The sequence below is a fragment of the Scyliorhinus canicula genome, chromosome 16, assembly GCF_902713615.1.
Source record: "Scyliorhinus canicula chromosome 16, sScyCan1.1, whole genome shotgun sequence".
Lineage (NCBI taxonomy): Eukaryota > Metazoa > Chordata > Chondrichthyes > Carcharhiniformes > Scyliorhinidae > Scyliorhinus > Scyliorhinus canicula.
In genome coordinates this window covers 80,182,402-80,205,833 of record NC_052161.1, presented here as the reverse complement: position 1 = coordinate 80,205,833, position 23,432 = coordinate 80,182,402, and the positions used below count along the sequence as shown (strand labels likewise).

General features: G+C 50.6%; 1 protein-coding gene across 1 annotated transcript in view; it reads left to right on the top strand.

Annotated features, from left to right (window-relative positions):
• hk1 (hexokinase 1) overlaps positions 1-23,432 on the top strand; it is a 143,306-nt gene that overhangs the window by 93,975 nt on the left and 25,899 nt on the right. The window contains exons 12-14 of the mRNA XM_038821407.1: positions 3,479-3,598; positions 3,761-3,856; positions 6,791-6,890. Coding sequence (XP_038677335.1) covers positions 3,479-3,598; positions 3,761-3,856; positions 6,791-6,890 — 316 coding nt within the window. The remainder of the gene's footprint in view (positions 1-3,478; positions 3,599-3,760; positions 3,857-6,790; positions 6,891-23,432) is intronic.

The following is a 23,432-nucleotide window of genomic DNA, read 5'->3' as shown; positions in this document are numbered from 1 at the left end:
TAGCCATCGAACCCCCCGTAACGAACCTGTAGCCCCCCCCCCCCCCCCTCCCGCTACCTTCCCCCGACTATTCTTCCTCTTGTACATTGGCCACAAATAGGTCCCGGAACAGTTGCATGAATGGCTCCCACGTTCTGTGGAAGCCGTCGTCCGACCCTCGGATGGCAAATTTGATTTTCTCCATTTGGAGAGATTCCGAGAGGTCGGACAGCCAGTCTGCAGCTCTGGGCGGTGCTGCTGACCGCCAGCCAAACAGGATTCTACGGCGGGCGATCAGGGAGGCAAAGGCAAGGGCATCCGCCCTCCTCCCCAGGAATAGATCTGGCTGTTCTGAAACCCCGAAGACCGCCACTATCGGGCATGGCTCCACCCTCACTCCCACCACTTTGGACATTACCTCGAAGAAGGCTGTCCAGTACTCCACGAGTCTGGGGCAGGACCAGAACATGTGGGCGTGGTTGGCCGGGCCTCTTTGGCACCGTTCACATCTGTCTTCCACCTCCGGGAAGAACCTACTCATACGGGTTCTTGTTAAGTGGGCTCTATGTACCACTTTTAGTTGCGTCAGGCTGAGCCTTGCGCACGTGGAGCTGGAGTTGACCCTATGCAGTGCTTCGCTCCAGAGTCCCCACCCGATCTCCATCCCCAGGTCGTCCTCCCATTTCCTCCTTGTTGCGTCCAGTACGGTGTCGTCCCTATCTACCAGTCGGTCATACATGTCACTACAGTTCCCTTTCTCTAGGATACTTGCGTCCAGTAGGTCTTCCAGTAGTGTCTGTCGTGGCGGTTGTGGGTACGTCCTTGTCTCCTTTCGTAGGAAGTTTTTGAGCTGCAGGTACCGTAGCTCGTTCCCCCCAGCTAGCTGAAATTTCTCTGTCAGTTCGTCCAGTGTTGCGATCCTGTCGTCCGTGTATAGGTCCCTGACTGTCAGTGTCCCCCCGTCCTGCCTCCACCTTTTGAAGGTGGCGTCGGTCAGTGCTGGTTTGAACCTATGGTTGTTGCAGATGGGAGCCCTGTTCGACATTTTGGTCAGGCCAAGTTGCTGCCGCAGTTGGTTCCAGGATTGGAGGGTGGCTGTCACCACTGGGCTGCTGGAGTGTTTTTTGGGTGGGGATGGGAGTGCTGCCGTGGCGAGGGCCCGGAGGGAGGTTCCCATGCAGGAGGCCTCCTCCGCACGCACCCACTCAGCTTCTGGCTCCTGGATCCATCCCCTTACTCGCTCGGCTGTTGCTGCCCAGTGGTAGAATTGTAGATTCGGGAGGGCTAACCCTCCCCTGGTTTTTGTTTTTTGTAAGACCTTCTTTGGGATCCTAGCATTTTTACCCCCCCATACGAACGCCATGATGAGTTTGTCCAGCGCTTTGAAAAAGGCCTTGGGGATGTAGATCGGAATGGATCTAAACAGGAAGAGGAACCTGGGCAGTACGTTCCCTGTTCCAAGCCCGAACCGCTCCAGTACCTCTATGAGGTATATCCATTCGACTCTGTCGAAGGCCTTTTCTGCGTCCAGGGAGACGATCACCTCTTGTGTTCTCTCCCCGGAGGGGGTCATTAAAACTGGCCACAGTTAAGATTGGAGTTCACAGGCTAGATTCTACGGCATCCCAGCCGCGTGTTTCTTGGCAGCGGGAAGCAGCAAACCATTCATTAGCGTCCAAATTCTCTGCTCCCGTGCTGTCAATGGGAATTTCCATTGAAGCCACTCCATGCCGTTGGGAAACCAGCTGTGCGCTGCCAGCGGGACCGGAGAATCCCACCGCCAGCGAACGGCCGGAGTATTCCGACCCACACATCACAGAATTATTTAGTTTATCCGTCTCTCCCTTCTTGAACAAAGTTGATACAAAGACCACTCTCGAGTCATACAGAACACATGCATTATTTAGGGAGGTTTGGGAAGGGGGTTGGTCACCAGCCTCTGTTTGGCCTATTAAAGAGCCAATAGGACGGGAGCTTTCTTTTTTCCGCTGCTTTTGGTGACCCAAATTGTCAGGTTCCAGATTTATTAAGAGAAGTTCACTTCAGCTCTGTTAGATTAATAACATATTCCTGCTACTGACCATATTGACGTACATACATTGAAACTGTCTTCATTGAATGAATCTTTATTGAGATTAACATCCCATTGGCTGGAGAAAGAAACAGCACCAAGCAGGATACAACCAAAAAGTACAAGGGCGAGAGATACTAAACATAATTGTATTTATTATGTGCTGATTATAAGAACTAGGAGCAGGAGTAGGCCATCTGGCCCCTCGAGCCTGCTCCGCCATTCAATGAGATCATGGCTGATCTTTTGTGGACTCAGCTCCACTTTCCGGCCCGAACACCATAACCCTTAATCCCTTTATTCTTCAAAAAACTATCTATCTTTACCTTAAAAACATGTAATGAAGGAGCCTCAACTGCTTCACTGGGCAAGGAATTCCATAGATTCACAACCCTTTGGGTGAAGAAGTTCCTCCTAAACTCAGTCCTAAATCTACTTTCCCTTATTTTGAGGCTATGTCCCCTAGTTCTGCTTTCACCCGCCAGTGGAAACAACCTGCCCGCATCTATCCTATCTATTCCCTTCATAATTTTAAATGTTTCTATAAGATCCCCCCTCATCCTTCTAAATTCCAACGAGTTACAGTCCCAGTCTACTCAAGCTCTCCTCATAATCCAACCCTTCAGCTCTGGGATTAACCTAGTGAATCTCCTCTGCACACCCTCCAGTGCCAGTACGTCCTTTCTCAAGTAAGGAGACCAAAACTGAACACAATATTCCAGGTGTGGCCTCACTAACACCTTATACAATTGCAACATAACCTCCGTAGTCTTAAACTCCATTCCTCTAGCAAAGTAGGACAAAATTCCATTTGCCTTCTTAATCACCTGTTGCACCTGTAAACCAACCTTCTGTGACTCATGCACTAGCACACCCAAGTCTCTCTGCACAGCGGCATGCTTTAATATTTTATCGTTTAAATAATAATTCCGTTTGCTGTTATTCCTACCAAAATGGATTACCTCACATTTGTCAACATTGTATTCCATCTGCCAGACCCTAGCCCATTCACTTAACCTATCCAAATCCCTCTGCAGACTTCCAGTATCCTCTGCACTTTTCGCTTTACCACTCATCTTAGTGTCATCTGCAAACTTGGACACATTGCCCTTGGTCCCCAACTCCAAACCATCTATGTAAATTGTGAACAATTGTGGGCCCAACACGGATCCCTGAGGGACACCACTAGCTACTGATTGCCAACCAGAGAAACACCCATTAATCCCAACTCTTTGCTTTCTATTAATGAACCAATCCTCTATCCATGCTACTACTTTACCCTTAATGCCATGCATCTTTATCTGATGCAGCAACCTTTTGTGTGGCACCTTATCAAAGGCTTTCTGGAAATCCAGATATACCAATCCATCGGCTCCCCGTTATCTACCAGTAATAATTAGATAATTGTGATTTTCTTCTGATTTTCAGCTATTTGACCACATTGTTCATTGCATCTCTGATTTCCTCGATTACATGGGAATGAAAGGTGCTCGGCTTCCTCTTGGTTTCACATTTTCCTTCCCTTGCGAACAGAAGAGTTTGGATGAGGCAAGTCCATTTATATATAAAATCATAAAAATATATTCACTGGTGCTTAATCTAATGTGATACCAATGTAAATATATAAAGAATATTGTTTGTAATAGTACATTGTTAATTTTAAAGTGCTTTCCAGACAACTTGTGGAATTATTAAAGTTTTTTTCCTCAGGGTATTCTTCTAACATGGACCAAAGGCTTTAAAGCAACAGATTGTGAGGGAGAGGATGTAGTTACAATGCTAAGGGATGCCATTAAAAGAAGAGATGTAAGTTTTATTTTTGTTGTATGTTTTTATATTTGTTTACAGGTGACCATTACGTAGGCTATTATAGAAGCATTGAAACAGAAGTTAATCATTTAGTCCACTGAATATTCGCCATTGTATATAGAGTTACATAGGACATACAGTTCAGACCTAACAGTCCATGACAGTGTGTCTGCTCCATTTGAACTTATCCCCATGCTTCCTATCTAACCCTTTCACGATAATCTTTCATTAATTTCTCTCTTGTGTGTTTATCTGGTTTCCTCTTATGTGCATCTACACTATTCACCTCAACTACTGCTGGAATTCTCCGGTGGTCGAGATGCACTTTTCCCGCTGGCAGCACACCCCCACCAGCAGATTTCGTGGCAGCGTGGGATGGTTTACATAGATAATTCAAATTGACCGGCATCAGGAAGATAGAATCCTGCCACCAGTAAACAGCACACCACCGAGAAACACATGGGGCGGGATTCTCCGCGAACTGGCAGGGTGGGCAACTCCGTGAACCACTCCGGCGTCAGGCCGCCCTGAAGGTGCGGAATCCTCCGCACCTTCAGGGGCTAGGCCGGTGCCAGAGTGGTTTGCGCTGCGCCAGCCGGTGCAGAAGGGGCTTGGCGTCATGCCAACTGGCGGCGAAGGGCCTGCGCCAGCCGGCGCAAGTTGGCGCATTCACAGAATCGCCCGCGTGTGCTGGTGTCATCCCAGCGCATGCGCGGGGGGGGGGGGGGGGGGGGTTCATCTCCACATCGGCCATGGCGGAGGCTAACAGCAGACGACGCGGAGGAATAGAGTGCCCCTATGTCACAGGATCGCCCGCGGATCGGTGGGCCCCGAACACGGGCCAAGCCACCGTGGGGGCACCTCCCAGGGCCAGGTCCCCCCACGCCCCCCTGAGGACCGTGGAGGCCGCCCGCAGAGCCAGGTCCCGCCAGTAAGTACCTGTCGTAACATACGCCAGCCGGCGCAAGTTGGGGGCGATAATCGGTTGTACCCGGGCCCGGTTCGCGCCGTCGTGAAACGCAGTTGTGATATTTTTTTTATATATATATATATATATATATATAGTTATATATTATAAATATCCTGATCTGGATTCTCCATTATTGGGACTATGTCCTCCACGCCGTCGTAAAAACTGTGGACTGTCAACCCAGAAAAACTGGCGTGAAAGGGCCACATATTCCTGGCCCTGCAGGGGTCGAGCAGGAACCCGGTGTAAAACAAACATCTTTTGCTGCAGCTATGGGCCCCTGCACTTCTGGTCGGAGGCTGCAGAACTGGACACTAAAAATAGACCTCCTGATCGGCCACGTGCCCGACCTTGACCGCGCAAAAATTGCCCAGCCACGTATAAGGCCCTCCCTGCCCTCCGATCGGCCCGCCCCTGACAAGGGCGGCCGCGGACGGAGTCCACAGCCACCATGCTAGTATCCCGACCGGCAGGACCACAATAGATCCGCGGTGTCGGGACTTCAGCTGGTCGGGAGCGGAGAATGGGTGGGCCTCCAGCAATGGCCCCAGGTAGGTGCTATGCGGCGCGGTGTACTCTCCAATTACGCTGCTGTTCAGGGCCCGCAGAATCGGGGAACCGGAGCCGAAACCTGTCAGTTCCTCAGCCATTTCCTCATCTTCCATTATCAAATCTCCCATCTCATCCTCTAAAGGACCAATATTTACCTTGGCCACTCTTTTTTGTTTTATATATTTCTAGAAACTTTTACTATCTGTTTTTATATTCTGAGCAAGTTTACTCTCATAATCTATCTTACTCTTCTTTATAGCTTTTTTAGTAGCTTTCTGTTGCCCCCTAAAGATTTCACAGTCCTCTAGTCTCCCACTAATCGTTGCCACTTTATATGCTTTTTCCTTCAATTTGATACTCTCCCTTATTTCCTTAGATATCCACGGTTGATTTTCCCTCTTTCTATCGTCCTTCCTTTTCGTCGGTATAAACCTTTGCTGAGCACTGTGAAAAATCGTTTGGAAGGTTCTCCATTGTTCCTCAACTGTTTCACCATAAAGTCTTTGCTCCCAGTCTACCTTAGCTAGCTCTTCTCTCATCCCATTGTAATCTCCTTTGCTTAAACACAGAACACTAGTGTTTGATTTTACCTTCTCACCCTCCATCTGTATTTAAAATTCCACCATATTGTGATCGCTCCTTCCAAGAGGATCCCTCACTAGGGGCTGTTTAGCACAGGGCTAAATCGCTGGCTTTGCAAGCAGACCAAGCAGGCCAGCAGCACGGTTCAATTCCCGTAGCAGCCTCCCCGAACAGGCGCCGGAATGTGGCGACTAGGGGCTTTTCACAGTAACTTCATTTGAAGCCTACTCGTGACAATACATGATTTTCATTTCATTTCAATTTTCATTTCATTTCATGAGATCATTAATCAATCCTGTCTCATTACACAGGACCAGATCTAGGACCGCTTGTTCCCTTATAGGTTCCATTACATAATGTTCGAGGAAACTATTGCAGATACATTCTATAAACTCCTCAATGCTGCCTTGACCGACCTGGGTAAACCAATCGACATGTAGATTAAATTCAATGATAGACCAGGTCTGTTTTCTCAGTAGTCTGAGGCTCCGTCCTCAACTAGACTACCTCCAACACAGGTGAATGTGAGGATTGGGTAGAGGGTAAAGTTTTATTTCACAGATGGAGCCTGGTGTATCTGTGGTGAGTGAGACGAAAACTGAGTTTATCTGGAGCAAACTGTCCCTTTCAGAGCATTTATTGAAGTTACAGCCTGCCAATATTCATCCAGCACAGCTTAGAGTCAATAACTTCCATCTAACTGATACAGAACAAATAACAGGTTCTTGAGTGTGTTACGTAGGAACTGGAGCCGGTCATCCAACCTTTGAGTTTGTTACACTGGGTTCACACTTGATGTCTGACATTTTAAAAAATATTCCCACTAGGAGTTTGAACTTGATGTTGTATCGATTGTGAATGACACAGTTGGGACAATGATGACTTGTGCTTATGAAGATCCACATTGTGAAGTCGGAATGATTGTGGGTGAGTAACATTCTGTCAACTTTCTGAAATCTGCACCATTTACAAGCAATGCATGATAAAAGGTTGGATGCAGATCTAAAAGTAAAGGTTAAATGTCGAGATTCAGTAGGGAGCTTTGCTCGATGGCAGGGTAAATAGGCTAATGGAGCACAGGCAATTAGAGAATTAGGGTTGCGAATTGGAGCCCATTGACCATAGATATCAAGAGCAGAAAGTTCAGAAGCATTTGAGTTATGATTGTGGGTTCATTACTTCAATTTGTGCTTCTGATGGGAACCTGATCTGTCTGGAGGGCTCACTATGAACAGTGAACCTGATCTGCCAGGAGAGACCACTATACACAATGTACCTGATCTGCCAGGAGAGCTCACTATACACAGTGAACCTGATCTGCCAGGAGAGCTCACTATACACAATGAACCTGATCTGCCAGGAGACCTCACTACACACAATGAACTTGATCTGCCAGGAGAGCTCACTAAACACGATGAACCTGATCTGCCAGGAGAGCTCACTATACACAGTGAACCTGATCTGCCAGGAGACCTCACTACACACGATGAACCTGATCTGCCAGGAGAGCTCACTATACACAGTGAACCTGATCTGCCAGGAGAGCTCACTATACATAGTGAACCTGATCTGCCAGGAGACCTCACTACACACGATGAACCTGATCTGCCAGGAGAGCTCACTACACACGATGAACCTGATCTGCCAGGAGAGCTCACTATACACAGTGAACCTGATCTGCCAGGAGAGCTCACTACACACGATGAACCTGATCTGCCAGGAGAGCTCACTATACACAGTGAACCTGATCTGCCAGGAGAGCTCACTATACACAATGAACCTGATCTGCCAGGAGACCTCACTACACACAATGAACTTGATCTGCCAGGAGAGCTCACTAAACACGATGAACCTGATCTGCCAGGAGAGCTCACTATACACAGTGAACCTGATCTGCCAGGAGACCTCACTACACACGATGAACCTGATCTGCCAGGAGAGCTCACTATACACAGTGAACCTGATCTGCCAGGAGAGCTCACTATACATAGTGAACCTGATCTGCCAGGAGACCTCACTACACACGATGAACCTGATCTGCCAGGAGAGCTCACTACACACGATGAACCTGATCTGCCAGGAGAGCTCACTATACACAGTGAACCTGATCTGCCAGGAGAGCTCACTATGAACAATGAACCTGATCTACCAGGAGAGCTCACTATACACACTGAACCTGATGTGCCAGGAGAGCTCACTATACACAGTGAACCTGATCTGCCAGGAGAGCTCACTATACACGATTAAGCTGATCTGCCAGGAGACCTCACTATATACTGTGAACCTGATCTGCCAGGAGACCTCACTATACACAGTGAACCTTATCTGACAGGAGAGCTCACTATACACAGTGAACCTGATGTCAGGAGACCTCACTATACACTGTGCACCTGATCTGCCAGGAGAGCTCACGATGAACCTGATCTGCCAGGAGACCTCACTATACACTGTGAACCTGATCTGCCAGGAGAGCTCACTATACACGATGAACCTGATCTGCCAGGGGAGCTCACTTTACACAATGAACTTGATCTGCCAGGAGAGCTCACTATACATAGTGAAGCTGATCTGTCAAAAGTGCTAACTATACACAGTGTGCCTGATTAGATAGGGTGGCTCACTATACACCGTGAACATGATAGGCCAGGAGAGCTCATAAGAGGAAATTATCGCGTATACATTCTATAAACTTCTCCTCAAGGTTGCCTTGACCGACCTGGGTAAACCAATCGACATGTAGATTAAAATCCCCCATGGTAACTGCTGTACCATTTCTACATGCATCCGTTATTTCTTTGTTTATTGCCTGCCCCACCATAATGTTACTATTTGATGGCCTAGACTACTCTTATCAGTGACTTTTTTGCCTTACTTATTCCCGATTTCCACCCTAATGGATTCAACCTTATCCTCCATAGTACCGATGTCATCCCTTACTATTGCCCGGATGTCATCCTTAAATAACAGAGCTACACCACCTCCGTTACCATCCACTCTGTCCTTCCATATAGTTTGATACCCTTGGATATTTAACTCCCAGTCGTGACCATCCTTTAACCATGTTTCAGTAATGGCCACTAAATCATAGTCATTCACAGTGATTTGCGCTATCAACTCATTTACCTTATTCCGAATACTACGAGCATTCAGGTAAAGTACACTTATGTTGGCTTTTATACCTCTGTTTTGAATCTTAACACCTTGATCAGTAACCTCTCCTAAGTTATTTTTCTTCTTAACTTTTCTCCTAATTTTCCTTGTTGTTGAACCCATGTCTTCATGGAACAACCTGAAGCATCGCTTTCCATTGGTGTTTTTATTTCCCGTTTTATTCCTTTTAGTATTACTGGGCCTATGCACTGAGCTCCCCTCAGTCACTGTACCTTGTACTGTCGCCCTTTTTGATTTTTGACTCTGGCCTCTATGCCTTATACTTTCCCCCTTACTGCCTTTTTTTTCTGTCCCTGTTTTACTACCTTCCGACTTCCTGCATTGGTTCCCATTCCCCTGCCACATTAGTTTGAACACTCCCCAACCACTCTAGCAAATTGCCCCCCCAGGAGATCAGTTCCAGTCCTGCCCAGGTGTAACCCGTCCAGTTTGTACAGTTCCCACCTCCCCCAGAACTGGTCCCAATGCCCCAGGAATCTGAAACCCTCCCCCTGACACCATCCCTTCAGCCATGTATTCATCCCATATATTCTACTCTGACTAGCACGTGGCACTGGTAGTAATCCTGAGATCACTGCCTTTGAGGTCCGATTTCTTTACTTCCTTCCTAGCTCCCTGAATTCTGCTTTTAGGACCTCATCCCTCTTTTTACCTGTATCGTTTGTACCGATGTGTACCACGACTACTGGCTGTTCACCCTACTCCTCCACAATGTCCTGTATCCGCTTCAAGACATTCTTGACCACAGCACCAGGGAGGCAACATACCACCCTGGACTCTTGTTTGCGGCCGCAGAAACACGTGTCTATTCCCCTTATAATTGAATCCCCTATAACTATTGCACTGTCACACTTATCACCCCTCCCCTCTGCAGCAGAATCAACCGTGGTGCCCCGAGTTTGGCTGTTGCTGTTTTCCCTTAAGAGGCCATTCCCCTCAACAGTATTCAAAACGGTATATCTGTTCTGCAGAGGAATGGCCACAGGAGATTCCTGCACTACCTGCCTCGCTCTCTTGCTCTGTCTGGTGGTCACCCATTCCCTTCCTGCCTGTGGAGTCTGAGCCTGCTGTGTGACCACCTCTCTTTACGTGCTATCCATGATACTCTCTGACTCGAGGATGCTCCACAGTGTCTCCAGCCGCCGCTCCAGCTTTAAAACTCGAGCTACCAGGAGCTGCAACTGGAGACACTTCCTGCACACATGCTGACCCTGGGGACTGGAACTGTCCACAGCCTGCCAAATTAAGCAAGAGGAGCAGACCACGCCTTGGAGCTGCCCTGCCATGAATTATTCCTTTAAATTAAACCTTTGAAATTAAACTTTAGAAAGACGTTTTTGTGTCAGATTGAATCTAATCCCCATATACTATTTAATTAGATTTTTTTTTAAACTAAGTATGTATCCCTCTTAATCTGACAACAAATTAAAAATAGTTATATAATTGAAATTTAAATAGTTATTTAAATCAAATTAAATATATTAATTTAAATCAACCCAAAATAGTTATTTAAGCCAAATTTAAAATTTTTTAAATAGTAATTCAGATCAACTTAAAAATGGTAATCTAAGTCAAATCAAAACAAAGTATTTAAATCAGCAACTGTACGATATTCAAATTTAGCCCAGTCTGACTTTCAGCCAATCAGGTTACAGTCTCCTGTGATATCACATTCCTTTTCTTAAAATATTTTGAAACAAATCTTGCTGTCTCTCTCCGCGCTCTTTACTGAAATCTCGCCCTCTCTCTCCGCGCTCTTTACTGAAGTGTGGCCCTCTCTCTCTCTCTCCATGCTCTTTACTGAAGTCTTGCCCTCTCTCTCTTTCTGCACTCTTTACTGAAGTCTCGCCCTCTCTCTCTCTCCATGCTCTTTACTGAAGTCTCGCCCTCTCTCTCTCTCTGCTCTCTTTAATGTAGCCTCGCCCCTCTCTCTCCGCGCTCTTTACTGAAGTCTAGCCCTCTTTCTCTCCGCGCTCTTTACTGAAGTCTAGCCCTCTCTCTCTCCGCGCTCTTTACTAAGTCTCGCCCTGTCTCTCTCCGCGCTCTTTACTAAAGTGTCGCCCTCCCTCCGTGCTCTTTACTGAAATCTCGCCCTCTCTCTCCGTGCTGTTTACTGAAGTCTCGCCCTCTCCCTCTCCGCGCTCTTTATTGAACTCTCGTCCTCTCTCCGCGCTCTTTACTGAAGTCTCGACCTCTTTCCGCGCTCCGTACTGAAGTCTCACCCTCTCTCTCTCCGTGCTGTTTACTGAAGTCTTGCCCTCTCTCTCCGCGCTCTTTACTGAAATCTCGCCCTCTCTCCGCGCTCTTTACTGAAGTCTCGCCCTCTCTCTCTCCACGCTCGTTACTGAAGTCTCGCCCTCTCTCTCTCCACACTCTTTATTGAAGTCTTGCCCTCTCTCTCTCCACACTCTTTATTGAAGTCTCGCCCTTTCTATCTCCACACACTTTATTGAAGTCTCGCCCTTTCTCTTTCTCCAGCACCTTGACTGAACTCTCGCCCTCTCTCCGCTCTACTAAGTCTCGCCCTCTCTCTATCCGTGCTCTTTACTGACGTCTTGCCCGCTCTCTCTCCGCGCTCTTTGCTGAAATCTCGCCCTCTCTCCCCTCTCTTTACTAAGTCTTGCCCTCTCTCTCTCTGCGCTCTTTATTGAAGTCTCGCTCACTCACTCTCCGCGCTCTTTACTGAATCTCGTCCTTTCTCTCTCCGTGCTGTTTACTGAAGTCTCGCCCTCTCTCTCTCCACGCTCGTTACTGAAGTCTCGCCCTCTCTCTCTCCACACTCTTTATTGAAGTCTCGCCCTCTCTCTCTCCACACTCTTTATTGAAGTCTCGCCCTTTCTATCTCCACACTCTTTATTAAAGTGTCGCCCTTTCTCTTTCTCCAGCACCTTGACTGAACTCTCGCCCTCTCTCCGCTCTACTAAGTCTCGCCCTCTCTCTCTCCGTGCTCTTTACTGACGTCTTGCCCGCTCTCTCTCCGCGCTCTTTGCTGAAATCTCGCCCTCTCTCCCCTCTCTTTACTAAGTCTTGCCCTCTCTCTCTCTGCGCTCTTTATTGAAGTCTCGCTCACTCACTCTCCGTGCTCTTTACTGAATCTCGTCCTTTCTCTCTCCGTGCTGTTTACTGAAGTCTCGCCCTCTCTCTCTCCGCGCTCTTTACTGAAGTCTCGCCCTCTCTCTCTCCGCGCTCTTTACTGAAATCTCGCCATCTCTCCGCGCTCTTTACTGAAGTCTCGCCCGCTCTCTCTCCGCGCTCGTTACTGAAGTCTCGCCCTCTCTCCGCGCTCTTTACTGAAGTGTCGCCCTCTCTCTCTCTGCGCTCGTTACTGAAGTCTCGCCCTCTCTCCGCGCTCTTTACTGAAGTCTTGCCCTCTCTCTCCGCGCTCTTTACTGAAATCTCGCCCTCTCTCCGCGCTCTTTACTGAAGTCTCGCCCTCTCTCTCTCCACGCTCGTTACTGAAGTCTCGCCCTCTCTCTCTCCACACTCTTTATTGAAGTCTCGCCCTCTCTCTCTCCACACTCTTTATTGAAGTCTCGCCCTTTCTATCTCCACACTCTTTATTAAAGTGTCGCCCTTTCTCTTTCTCCAGCACCTTGACTGAACTCTCGCCCTCTCTCCGCTCTACTAAGTCTCGCCCTCTCTCTCTCCGTGCTCTTTACTGACGTCTTGCCCGCTCTCTCTCCGCGCTCTTTGCTGAAATCTCGCCCTCTCTCCCCTCTCTTTACTAAGTCTTGCCCTCTCTCTCTCTGCGCTCTTTATTGAAGTCTCGCTCACTCACTCTCCGTGCTCTTTACTGAATCTCGTCCTTTCTCTCTCCGTGCTGTTTACTGAAGTCTCGCCCTCTCTCTCTCCGCGCTCTTTACTGAAGTCTCGCCCTCTCTCTCTCCGCGCTCTTTACTGAAATCTCGCCATCTCTCCGCGCTCTTTACTGAAGTCTCGCCCGCTCTCTCTCCGCGCTCGTTACTGAAGTCTCGCCCTCTCTCCGCGCTCTTTACTGAAGTGTCGCCCTCTCTCTCTCTGCGCTCGTTACTGAAGTCTCGCCCTCTCTCCGCGCTCTTTACTGACGTCTTGCCCGCTCTCTCTCCGCGCTCTTTGCTGAAATCTCGCCCTCTCTCCCCTCTCTTTACTAAGTCTCGCACTCTCTCTTTCTGCGCTCTTTTTGGAAGTCTCGCTCACTCTCTCTCTATATCTCCCTCTTTATTGAAGTCTCATCCTTTCTCTCTCCGTGCTGTTTACTGAAGTCTCGCCCTCTCTCTCTCCATGCTGTTTACTAAAGTCTCTCCCTCTCTCCGCGCTCTTTACTGAAATCTCGCCCTCTTTCCGCGCTCTTTATTGAAATCTCGTCCTCTCTCTCGCCGTGCTGTTTACTGAAGTGTCGCCCTCTCTCTCTGCGCTCTTTATTGAAGTCTCGCTCTCTCTCTGCGCTCTGTACTGAAGTCTAGCCCTCTCTGCGCTTTGTACTGAAGTGTCGCCCTCTCTCTGTGCTCTACTGAAGTCTCGCCCCCTCTCTCTCCGCACTCTTTACTGAAATCTCACCCTTTCTCTCTCCGCGCCCTTTACTGAAATCTCGCCCTCTCTCTCTCCGCGCTCTGTACTGAAGTCTTGCCCTCTCTCTCCGCGCTCTGTACTGATGTCTTGCCCTCTCTCTCCACGCTCTGTACTGAAGTCTTGCCCTCTCTCTCTCTCTGCGCTCTGTACTGAAGTCTTGCCCTCTCTCTCTCTCCGCGCTCTGTACTGAAGTCTTGCCCTCTCTCTCTCTCTCTGCGCTCTTTACTGAAGTCTCACCCTCTCTCCGTGCTCTTTACTGAAGTGTCGCCCTCTCTCTCTCTCTCCGTGCTCTGTACTGAAGTCTCGCCCTCTCCACACTCTACTGAAATCTCACCCTCTCTCTCTCTCTCTGCGCTCTTTACTGAAGTCTCGCCCTCTCTCCGTGCTCTCTACTGAACTATCGCCCTCTCTCTCTCCGCGCTATTCACTGAAGTCTCGCCCTCTCTCCGCGCTCTTTACTGAAGTGTCTCGCTCTCTCCGTGCTCTTTACTGAAGTGTCGCCCTCTCTCTCTGCGCTCTTTATTGAAGTCTCGCTCTCTCTCTGCGCTCTGTACTGAAGTCTAGCCCTCTCTGCGCTTTGTACTGAAGTGTCGCCCTCTCTCTGTGCTCTACTGAAGTCTCGTCCCCTCTCTCTCCGCACTCTTTACTGAAATCTCACCCTTTCTCTCTCCGCGCCCTTTACTGAAATCTCGCCCTCTCTCTCTCCGCGCTCTGTACTGAAGTCTTGCCCTCTCTCTCCGCGCTCTGTACTGATGTCTTGCCCTCTCTCTCCACGCTCTGTACTGAAGTCTTGCCCTCTCTCTCTCTCTGCGCTCTGTACTGAAGTCTTGCCCTCTCTCTCTCCGCGCTCTGTACTGAAGTCTTGCCCTCTCTCTCTCTGCGCTCTTTACTGAAGTCTCACCCTCTCTCCGTGCTCTTTACTGAAGTGTCGCCCTCTCTCTCTCTCTCCGTGCTCTGTACTGAAGTCTCGCCCTCTCCACACTCTACTGAAATCTCACCCTCTCTCTCTCTCTCTGCGCTCTTTACTGAAGTCTCGCCCTCTCTCCCCGCTCTTTACTGAAGTGTCTCGCTCTCTCCGTGCTCTTTACTGAAGTGTCGCCCTCTCTCTCCGCGCTCTTTACTGAAGTCTCGCCATCTCTCCCCGCTCTTTACTGAAGTGTCGCCCTCTCTCTCTCTCCGTGCTCTGTACTGAAGTCTCGCCCTCTCCACGCTCTACTGAAGTCTCGCCCTCTCTCTCTCCACACACTTTATTGAAGTCTCGCCCTTTCTCTTTCTCCAGCACCTTGACTGAAGTGTCGCCCTCTCTCTCTCCGCTCTACTAAGTCTCGCCCTCTCTCTCTCTCCGTGCTCTTTACTGACGTCTTGCCCGCTCTCTCTCCGCGCTCTTTACTGAAATCTCGCCCTCTCTCCCCTCTCTTTACTAGGTCTTGCCCTCTCTCTCTCTGCGCTCTTTATTGAAGTCTCGCTCACTCTCTCCGCGCTCGTTACTGAATCTCGTCCTTTCTCTCTCCGTGCTGTTTACTGAAGCCTCGCCCTCTCTCTCTCTTCGCTCTTTACTGAAGTCTCGCCCTCTCTCTCCGCGCCCTTTACTGAAATCTCACCATCTCTCCGCGCTCTTTACTGAAGTCTCGCCCTCTCTCTCCGTGCTGTTTACTGAAATCTCGCCCTCTCCCTCCGCGCTCATTACTGGAGTGTCGCCCTCTCTCTCTCCGCGCTCGTTACTGAAGACTCGCCCTCTCTCTCTCTGCGCTCGTTACTGAAGTCTCGCCATCTCTCCGCGCTCTTTACTGAAGTGCCGCCCTCTCTCTCTCCGCGCTCGTTACTGAAGTCTCGCCCTCTCTATCTCTGCGCTCTTTACTGAAATCTCGCCATCTCTCCGCGCTCTTTACTGAAGTCTCGCCCTCTCTCTCCGTGCTGTTTACTGAAATCTCGCCCTCTCCCTCCGCGCTCTTTACTGGAGTGTCACCCTCTCTCTCTCCGCGCTCATTACTGAAGTCTCGCTCTCTCTCTCTGCGCTCTTTACTGAAATCTCGCCATCTCTTGGCGCTCGTTACTGAAGTCTCGCCCTCTCTCTCCGCGCTTTTTACTGAAGTGTCTCCCTCTCGCTCTCTCCGTGCTCTTTACTGAAGTGTTGCCCTCTCTCTCCGCGCTCTTTACTGAAGTGTCTCCCTCTCTCCCCGCTCTTTACTGAAGTGTCTCCCTCTCGCTCTCTCCGTGCTCTTTACTGAAGTGTTGCCCTCTCTCTCCGCGCTCTTTACTGAAGTCTCGCCCTCTCTCCCCGCTCTTTACTGAAGTGTCGCCCTCTCTCTCTCTCTCCGTGCTCTGTACTGAAGTCTCGCCCTCTCCACGCTCTACTGAAGTCTCGCCCTCTCTCTCTCCACACTCTTTATTGAAGTCTCGTCAATTCTCTTTCTCCAGCACCTTGACTGAAGTGTCGTCCTCTCTCTCTCTGCTCTCTTTACTAAGTCTCGCCCTCTCTCTCTCCGTGCTCTTTACTGACGTCTTCTCTCCGCGCTCTTTACTGAAGTGTCTCCCTCTCGCTCTCTCCGTGCTCTTTACTGAAGTGTCGCCCTCTCTCTCCGCGCTCTTTACTGAAGTCTTGTCCTCTCTCCCCGCTCTTTACTGAAGTGTCGCCCTCTCTTTCTCTCTCCGTGCTCTGTACTGAAGTCTCGCCCTCTCCACGCTCTACTGAAGTCTCGCCCTCTCTCTCTCCACACACTTTATTGAAGTCTCGCCCTTTCTCTTTCTCCAGCACCTTGACTGAAGTGTCGCCCTCTCTCTCTCCGCTCTACTAAGTCTCGCCCTCTCTCTCTCTCCGTGCTCTTTACTGACGTCTTGCCCGCTCTCTCTCCGCGCTCTTTACTGAAATCTCGCCCTCTCTCCCCTCTCTTTACTAGGTCTTGCCCTCTCTCTCTCTGCGCTCTTTATTGAAGTCTCGCTCACTCTCTCCGCGCTCGTTACTGAATCTCGTCCTTTCTCTCTCCGTGCTGTTTACTGAAGCCTCGCCCTCTCTCTCTCTTCGCTCTTTACTGAAGTCTCGCCCTCTCTCTCCGCGCCCTTTACTGAAATCTCACCATCTCTCCGCGCTCTTTACTGAAGTCTCGCCCTCTCTCTCCGTGCTGTTTACTGAAATCTCGCCCTCTCCCTCCGCGCTCATTACTGGAGTGTCGCCCTCTCTCTCTCCGCGCTCGTTACTGAAGACTCGCCCTCTCTCTCTCTGCGCTCGTTACTGAAGTCTCGCCATCTCTCCGCGCTCTTTACTGAAGTGCCGCCCTCTCTCTCTCCGCGCTCGTTACTGAAGTCTCGCCCTCTCTATCTCTGCGCTCTTTACTGAAATCTCGCCATCTCTCCGCGCTCTTTACTGAAGTCTCGCCCTCTCTCTCCGTGCTGTTTACTGAAATCTCGCCCTCTCCCTCCGCGCTCTTTACTGGAGTGTCACCCTCTCTCTCTCCGCGCTCATTACTGAAGTCTCGCTCTCTCTCTCTGCGCTCTTTACTGAAATCTCGCCATCTCTTGGCGCTCGTTACTGAAGTCTCGCCCTCTCTCTCCGCACTTTTTACTGAAGTGTCTCCCTCTCGCTCTCTCCGTGCTCTTTACTGAAGTGTTGCCCTCTCTCTCCGCGCTCTTTACTGAAGTGTCTCCCTCTCTCCCCGCTCTTTACTGAAGTGTCTCCCTCTCGCTCTCTCCGTGCTCTTTACTGAAGTGTTGCCCTCTCTCTCCGCGCTCTTTACTGAAGTCTCGCCCTCTCTCCCCGCTCTTTACTGAAGTGTCGCCCTCTCTCTCTCTCTCCGTGCTCTGTACTGAAGTCTCGCCCTCTCCACGCTCTACTGAAGTCTCGCCCTCTCTCTCTCCACACTCTTTATTGAAGTCTCGTCAATTCTCTTTCTCCAGCACCTTGACTGAAGTGTCGTCCTCTCTCTCTCTGCTCTCTTTACTAAGTCTCGCCCTCTCTCTCTCCGTGCTCTTTACTGACGTCTTCTCTCCGCGCTCTTTACTGAAGTGTCTCCCTCTCGCTCTCTCCGTGCTCTTTACTGAAGTGTCGCCCTCTCTCTCCGCGCTCTTTACTGAAGTCTTGTCCTCTCTCCCCGCTCTTTACTGAAGTGTCGCCCTCTCTTTCTCTCTCCGTGCTCTGTACTGAAGTCTCGCCCTCTCCACGCTCTACTGAAGTCTCGCCCTCTCTCTCTCCACACTCTTTATTGAAGTCTCGTCAATTCTCTTTCTCCAGCACCTTGACTGAAGTGTCGTCCTCTCTCTCTCTGCTCTCTTTACTAAGTCTCGCCCTCTCTCTCCGTGCTCTTTACTGACGTCTTCTCTCCACGCTCTTTACTGAAATCTCGCCCTCTCTCCCCTCTCTTTACTAAGTCTCGCACTCTCTCTTTCTGCGCTCTTTTTGGAAGTCTCGCTCACTCTCTCTCTATATCTCCCTCTTTATTGAAGTCTCATCCTTTTTCTCTCCGTGCTGTTTACTGAAGTCTCGCCCTCTCTCCGCGATCTTTACTGAAATCTCGCCCTCTTTCCGCGCTCTTTATTGAAATCTCGCCCTCTCTCTCGCCGTGCTGTTTACAGAAGTGTCTGCGCTCTTTATTGAAGTCTCGCTCTCTCTCTGCGCTCTGTACTGAAGTCTAGCCCTCTCTGCGCTTTGTACTGAAGTGTCGCCCTCTCTCTGCGCTCTGTACTGAAGTCTTGCCCTCTCTCTCTCTCTGCGCTCTGTACTGAAGTCTCGCGCTCTCCGCGCTCTTGATTGAAGTCTCGCCCTCTCTCTCCATGCTCTGTACTGAAGTCTTGCCCTCTCTCTCCGCGCTCTGTACTGAAGTCTTGCCCTCTCTCGCTCCGCGCTCTTTACTGAAATCTCGCACCTCCGTGCTGTTTACTGAAATCTCGCCCTCTTTCCGCGCTCTTTATTGAAATCTCGCCCTCTCTCTCGCCGTGCTGTTTACAGAAGTGTCGCCCTCTCTGCGCTCTTTATTGAAGTCTCGCTCTCTCTCTGCGCTCTGTACTGAAGTCTAGCCCTCTCTGCGCTTTGTACTGAAGTGTCGCCCTCTCTCTGCTTCTCTGTACTGAAGTCTTGCCCTCTCTCTCCGCGCTCTGTACTGAAGTGTCGCCCTCTCTCTCTCCGTGCTCTTTACTGAAATCTCGCCCTCTCTCTCGCCGTGCTGTTTACTGAAGTCTCGCCCTCTCTCTCTGCGCTCTTTATTGCAGTCTCGCTCTCTCTCTGCGCTCTGTACTGAAATCTAGCCCTCTCTCTCTCTCCGCGCTCTGTACTGAAGTCTTGCCCTCTCTCTCTCTCCGCGCTCTGTACTGAAGTCTTGCCCTCTCTCTCTCTCCGCGCTCTGTACTGAAGTCTCGCCCTCTCTCTCTGCGCTCTTTATTGAAGTCTCGCTCTCTCTCCGCGCTCTGTACTGAAGTCTTGCCCTCTCTCTCTCTCCGTGCTGTTTACTGAAATCTTGCCCTCTCTCCGCGCTCTGTACTGAAGTCTCGCCCTCTCCGCGCTCTTGATTGAAGTCTCGCCCTCTCTCTCCGCGCTCTGTACTGAAGTCTTGCCCTCTCTCTCCGCGCTCTGTACTGAAGTCTTGCCCTCTCTCTCTCTCCGTGCTGTTTACTGAAATCTCGCCCTCTCTCTCTCTCTGCGCTCTTTACTGAAGTCTCGCCCTCTCTCCGTGCTCTTTACTGACCTATCGCCCTCTCTCTCTCCGCGCTATTCACTGAAGTCTCGCCCTCTCTCCGCGCTCTTTACTGAAGTGTCGCCCTCTCTCGCTCTCTCCGTGCTCTTTACTGAAGTCTCGCCCTCTCTCTCCGTGCTGTTTACTGAAATCTCGCCCTCTCCCTCCGCGCACATTACTGGAATGTCGCCCTCTCTCTCTCCGCGCTCGTTACTGAAGACTCGCCCTCTCTCTCTCTGCGCTCGTTACTGAAGTCTCGCCATCTCTCCGCGCTCTTTACTGAAGTGTCGCCCTCTCTCTCTCTGCGCTCTTTACTTAAATCTCGCCTTCTCTCTGCGCTCTTTACTGAAGTCTCGCTCTCTCTCTCCGTGCTGTTTACTGAAATCTCACCCTCTATCTCCGCGCTCTTTACTGGAGTGTCACCCTCTCTCTCTCCGCGCTCGTTACTGAAGTCTCGCTCTCTCTCTCTCTGCGCTCTTTACTGAAATCTCGCCATCTCTTGGCGCTCGTTACTGAAGTCTCGCCCTCTCTCTCCACGCTCGTTACTGAAGTCTCGCCCTCTCTCCGCGCTCTTTACTGAAGTGTCGCCCTCTCTCTCCGCTCTTTACTGAAGTGTCGCCCTCTCTCCCCGCTCTTTACTGAAGTGTCTCCCTCTCGCTCTCTCCGTGCTCTTTACTGAAGTGTCGCCCTCTCTCTCCGCGCTCTTTACTGAAGTGTCGCCCTCTCTCCCCGCTCTTTACTGAAGTGTCGCCCTCTCTCTCTCTCTCCGTGCTCTGTACTGAAGTCTCGCCCTCTCTCTCTCTCCGTGCTGTTTACTGAAATCTCGCCCTCTCTCTCTCTCTGCGCTCTTTACTGAAGTCTCGCCCTCTCTCCGTGCTCTTTACTGACCTATCGCCCTCTCTCTCTCCGCGCTATTCACTGAAGTCTCGCCCTCTCTCCGTGCTCTTTACTGAAGTGTCGCCCTCTCTCGCTCTCTCCGTGCTCTTTACTGAAGTGTCGCCCTCTCTCTCCGCACTCTTTACTGAAGTCTCGCCCTCTCTCCCCGTTCTTTACTGAAGTGCCGCCCTCTCTCTCTCTCTCCGTGCTCTGTACTGAAGTCTCCCCCTCTCCACGCTCTACTTAAGTCTCGCCCTCTCTCTCTCCACACTCTTTATTGAAGTCTCGTCAATTCTCTTTCTCCAGCACCTTGACTGAAGTGTCGTCCTCTCTCTCTCCGCTCTCTTTACTATGTCTCGCCCTCTCTCTCCGTGCTCTTTACTGACGTCTTCTCTCCACGCTCTTTACTGAAATTTCGCCCTCTCTCCCCTCTCTTTACTAAGTCTCGCACTCTCTCTCTCTGCGCTCTTTTTTGAAGTCTCGCTCACTCTCTCTCTATATCTACCTCTTCATTGAAGTCTCATCCTTTCTCTCTCCATGCTGTTTACTAAAGTCTCGCCCTCTCTCCGCGCTCTTTACTGAAATCACGCCCTCTCTCTCGCCGTGCTGTTTACTGAAGTGTCGCTCTCTCTCTCTCTGCGCTCTTTATTGAAGTCTCGCTCTCTCTCTGTACTGAAGTCTAGCCCTCTCTGCGCTCTGTACTGAAGTCTCGCCCTCTCCGCGCTCTACTGAAGTCTCGCCCCCTCTCTCTCCGCACTCTTTACTGAAATCTCACCCTTTCTCTCTCTGCGCTCTTTACTGAAATCTCGCCCTCTCTCCGCGCTCTGTACTGAAGTCTCGCCCTCTCCGCGCTCTTGATTGAAGTCTCGCCCTCTCTCTCTCCGTGCTGTTTACTGAAATCTCGCCCTCTCTGCGTTCTTTTCTGAAGTCTCGCCCTCTCTCCGTGCTCTTTACTGAACTATCGCCCTCTCTCTCTCCGCGCTCTTCACTGAACTATCGCCCTCTATCCGCGCTCTTTACTGAAGTGTCGCCCTCTCTCGCTCTCTCCGTGCTCTATACTGAAGTCGCGCCCTCTCCACGCTCTACTGAAGTCTCGCCCTCTCTCCACACTCGTTATTGAAGTCTCGTCAATTCTCTTTCTCCAGCACCTTGACTGAGGTGTCATCCTCTCTATCTCTGCTCTCTTTACTGACGTCTTGCCCTCTCTCTCTCCGCGCTCTTTACTGAAATCTCGCCCTCTCTCTACTAAGTCTCGCCCTCTCTCTCTCTGCGCTCTTTATTGAAGTCTTGCACACTCTCTCTCCTTGCTCTTTATTGAAGTCTCATCCTTTCTCTCTCCGTGCTGTTTACTGAAGTCTCGCCCTCTCTCGCTCCGTACTCTTTACTGAAATCTCGCCCTTTCTCTCTCCGTGCACTTTACTGAAATCCCGCCCTCTCTCCGCGCTCTGTACTGAAGTCTTGCCCTCTCTCTCTCTCCGCGCTCTGTACTGAAGTCTCGCCCTCTCCGCGCTCTTGATTGAAGTCTCGCCCTCTCTCTCTCCGTGCTGTTTACTGAAATCTCACCCTCTCTCTCTGCGCTCTTTACTGAAGTCTCGTCCTCTCTCCGTGCTCTTTACTGAACTATCGCCCTCTCTCTCTCCGCGCTCTTCACTGAAGTCTTGCCCTCTCTCCGCGCTCTTTACTGAAGTGTCGCCCTCTCTCGCTCTCTCCGTGCTCTATACTGAAGTCGCGCCCTCTCCACGCTCTACTGAAGTCTCGTCCTCTCTCCGTGCTCTTTACTGAAGTGTCGCCCTCTCTCTGCGCTCTGTACTGAAGTCTTGCCCTCTCTCTCTCTCCGCGCTCTGTACTGAAGTCTTGCCCTCTCTCTCTCTCTCTGCGCTCTTTACTGAAGTCTCACCCTCTCTCCGTGCTCTTTACTGAAGTGTCGCCCTCTCTCTCTCTCTCCGTGCTCTGTACTGAAGTCTCGCCCTCTCCACACTCTACTGAAATCTCACCCTTTCTCTCTCTCTCTGCGCTCTTTACTGAAGTCTCGCCCTTTCTCCGTGCTCCCTACTGAACTATCGCCCTCTCTCTCTCCGCGCTATTCACTGAAGTCTCGCCCTCTCTCCGCGCTCTTTACTGAAGTATCGCCCTCTCTCTCCGCGCTCTTTACTGAAGTCTCGCCCTCTCTCCCCGCTCTTTACTGAAGTGTCGCCCTCTCTCTCTCTCCGTGCTCTGTACTGAAGTCTCGCCCTCTCCACGCTCTACTGAAGTCTCGCCCTCTCTCTCTCCACACTCTTTATTGAAGTCTCGCCCTTTCTCTTTCTCCAGCACCTTGACTGAAGTGTCGCCCTCTCTCCGCTCTACTAAGTGTCGCCCTCTCTCTCTCTCCGTGCTCTTTACTGACGTCTTGCCCACTCTCTCTCCACGCTCTTTACTGAAATCTCGCCCTTTCTCTCTCCTCTCTCTTTACTAGCTCTTGCCCTCTCTCTCTCTGCGCTCTTTATTGAAGTCTCGCTCACTCTCTCTCCGCGCTCGTTACTGAATCTCGTCCTTTCTCTCTCCGTGCTGTTTACTGAAGTCTCGCCCTCTCTCTCTCCGTGCTGTTTACTGAAGTCTCGCCCTCTCTCTCTCTGCGCTCTTTATTGAAGTCTCGCTCTCTCTCTGTACTGAAGTCTAGCCCTCTCTGCGCTCTGTACTGAAGTCTCGCCCTCTCCGCGCTCTACTGAAGTCTCGCCCCCTCTCTCTCCGCACTCTTTACTGAAATCTCACCCTTTCTCTCTCTGCGCTCTTTACTGAAATCTCGCCCTCTCTCCGCGCTCTGTACTGAAGTCTCGCCCTCTCCGCGCTCTTGATTGAAGTCTCGCCCTCTCTCTCTCCGTGCTGTTTACTGAAATCTCGCCCTCTCTGCGTTCTTTTCTGAAGTCTCGCCCTCTCTCCGTGCTCTTTACTGAACTATCGCCCTCTCTCTCTCCGCGCTCTTCACTGAACTATCGCCCTCTCTCCGCGCTCTTTACTGAAGTGTCGCCCTCTCTCGCTCTCTCCGTGCTCTATACTGAAGTCGCGCCCTCTCCACGCTCTACTGAAGTCTCGCCCTCTCTCCACACTCGTTATTGAAGTCTCGTCAATTCTCTTTCTCCAGCACCTTGACTGAGGTGTCGTCCTCTCTATCTCCGCTCTCTTTACTGACGTCTTGCCCTCTCTCTCTCCGCGCTCTTTACTGAAATCTCGCCCT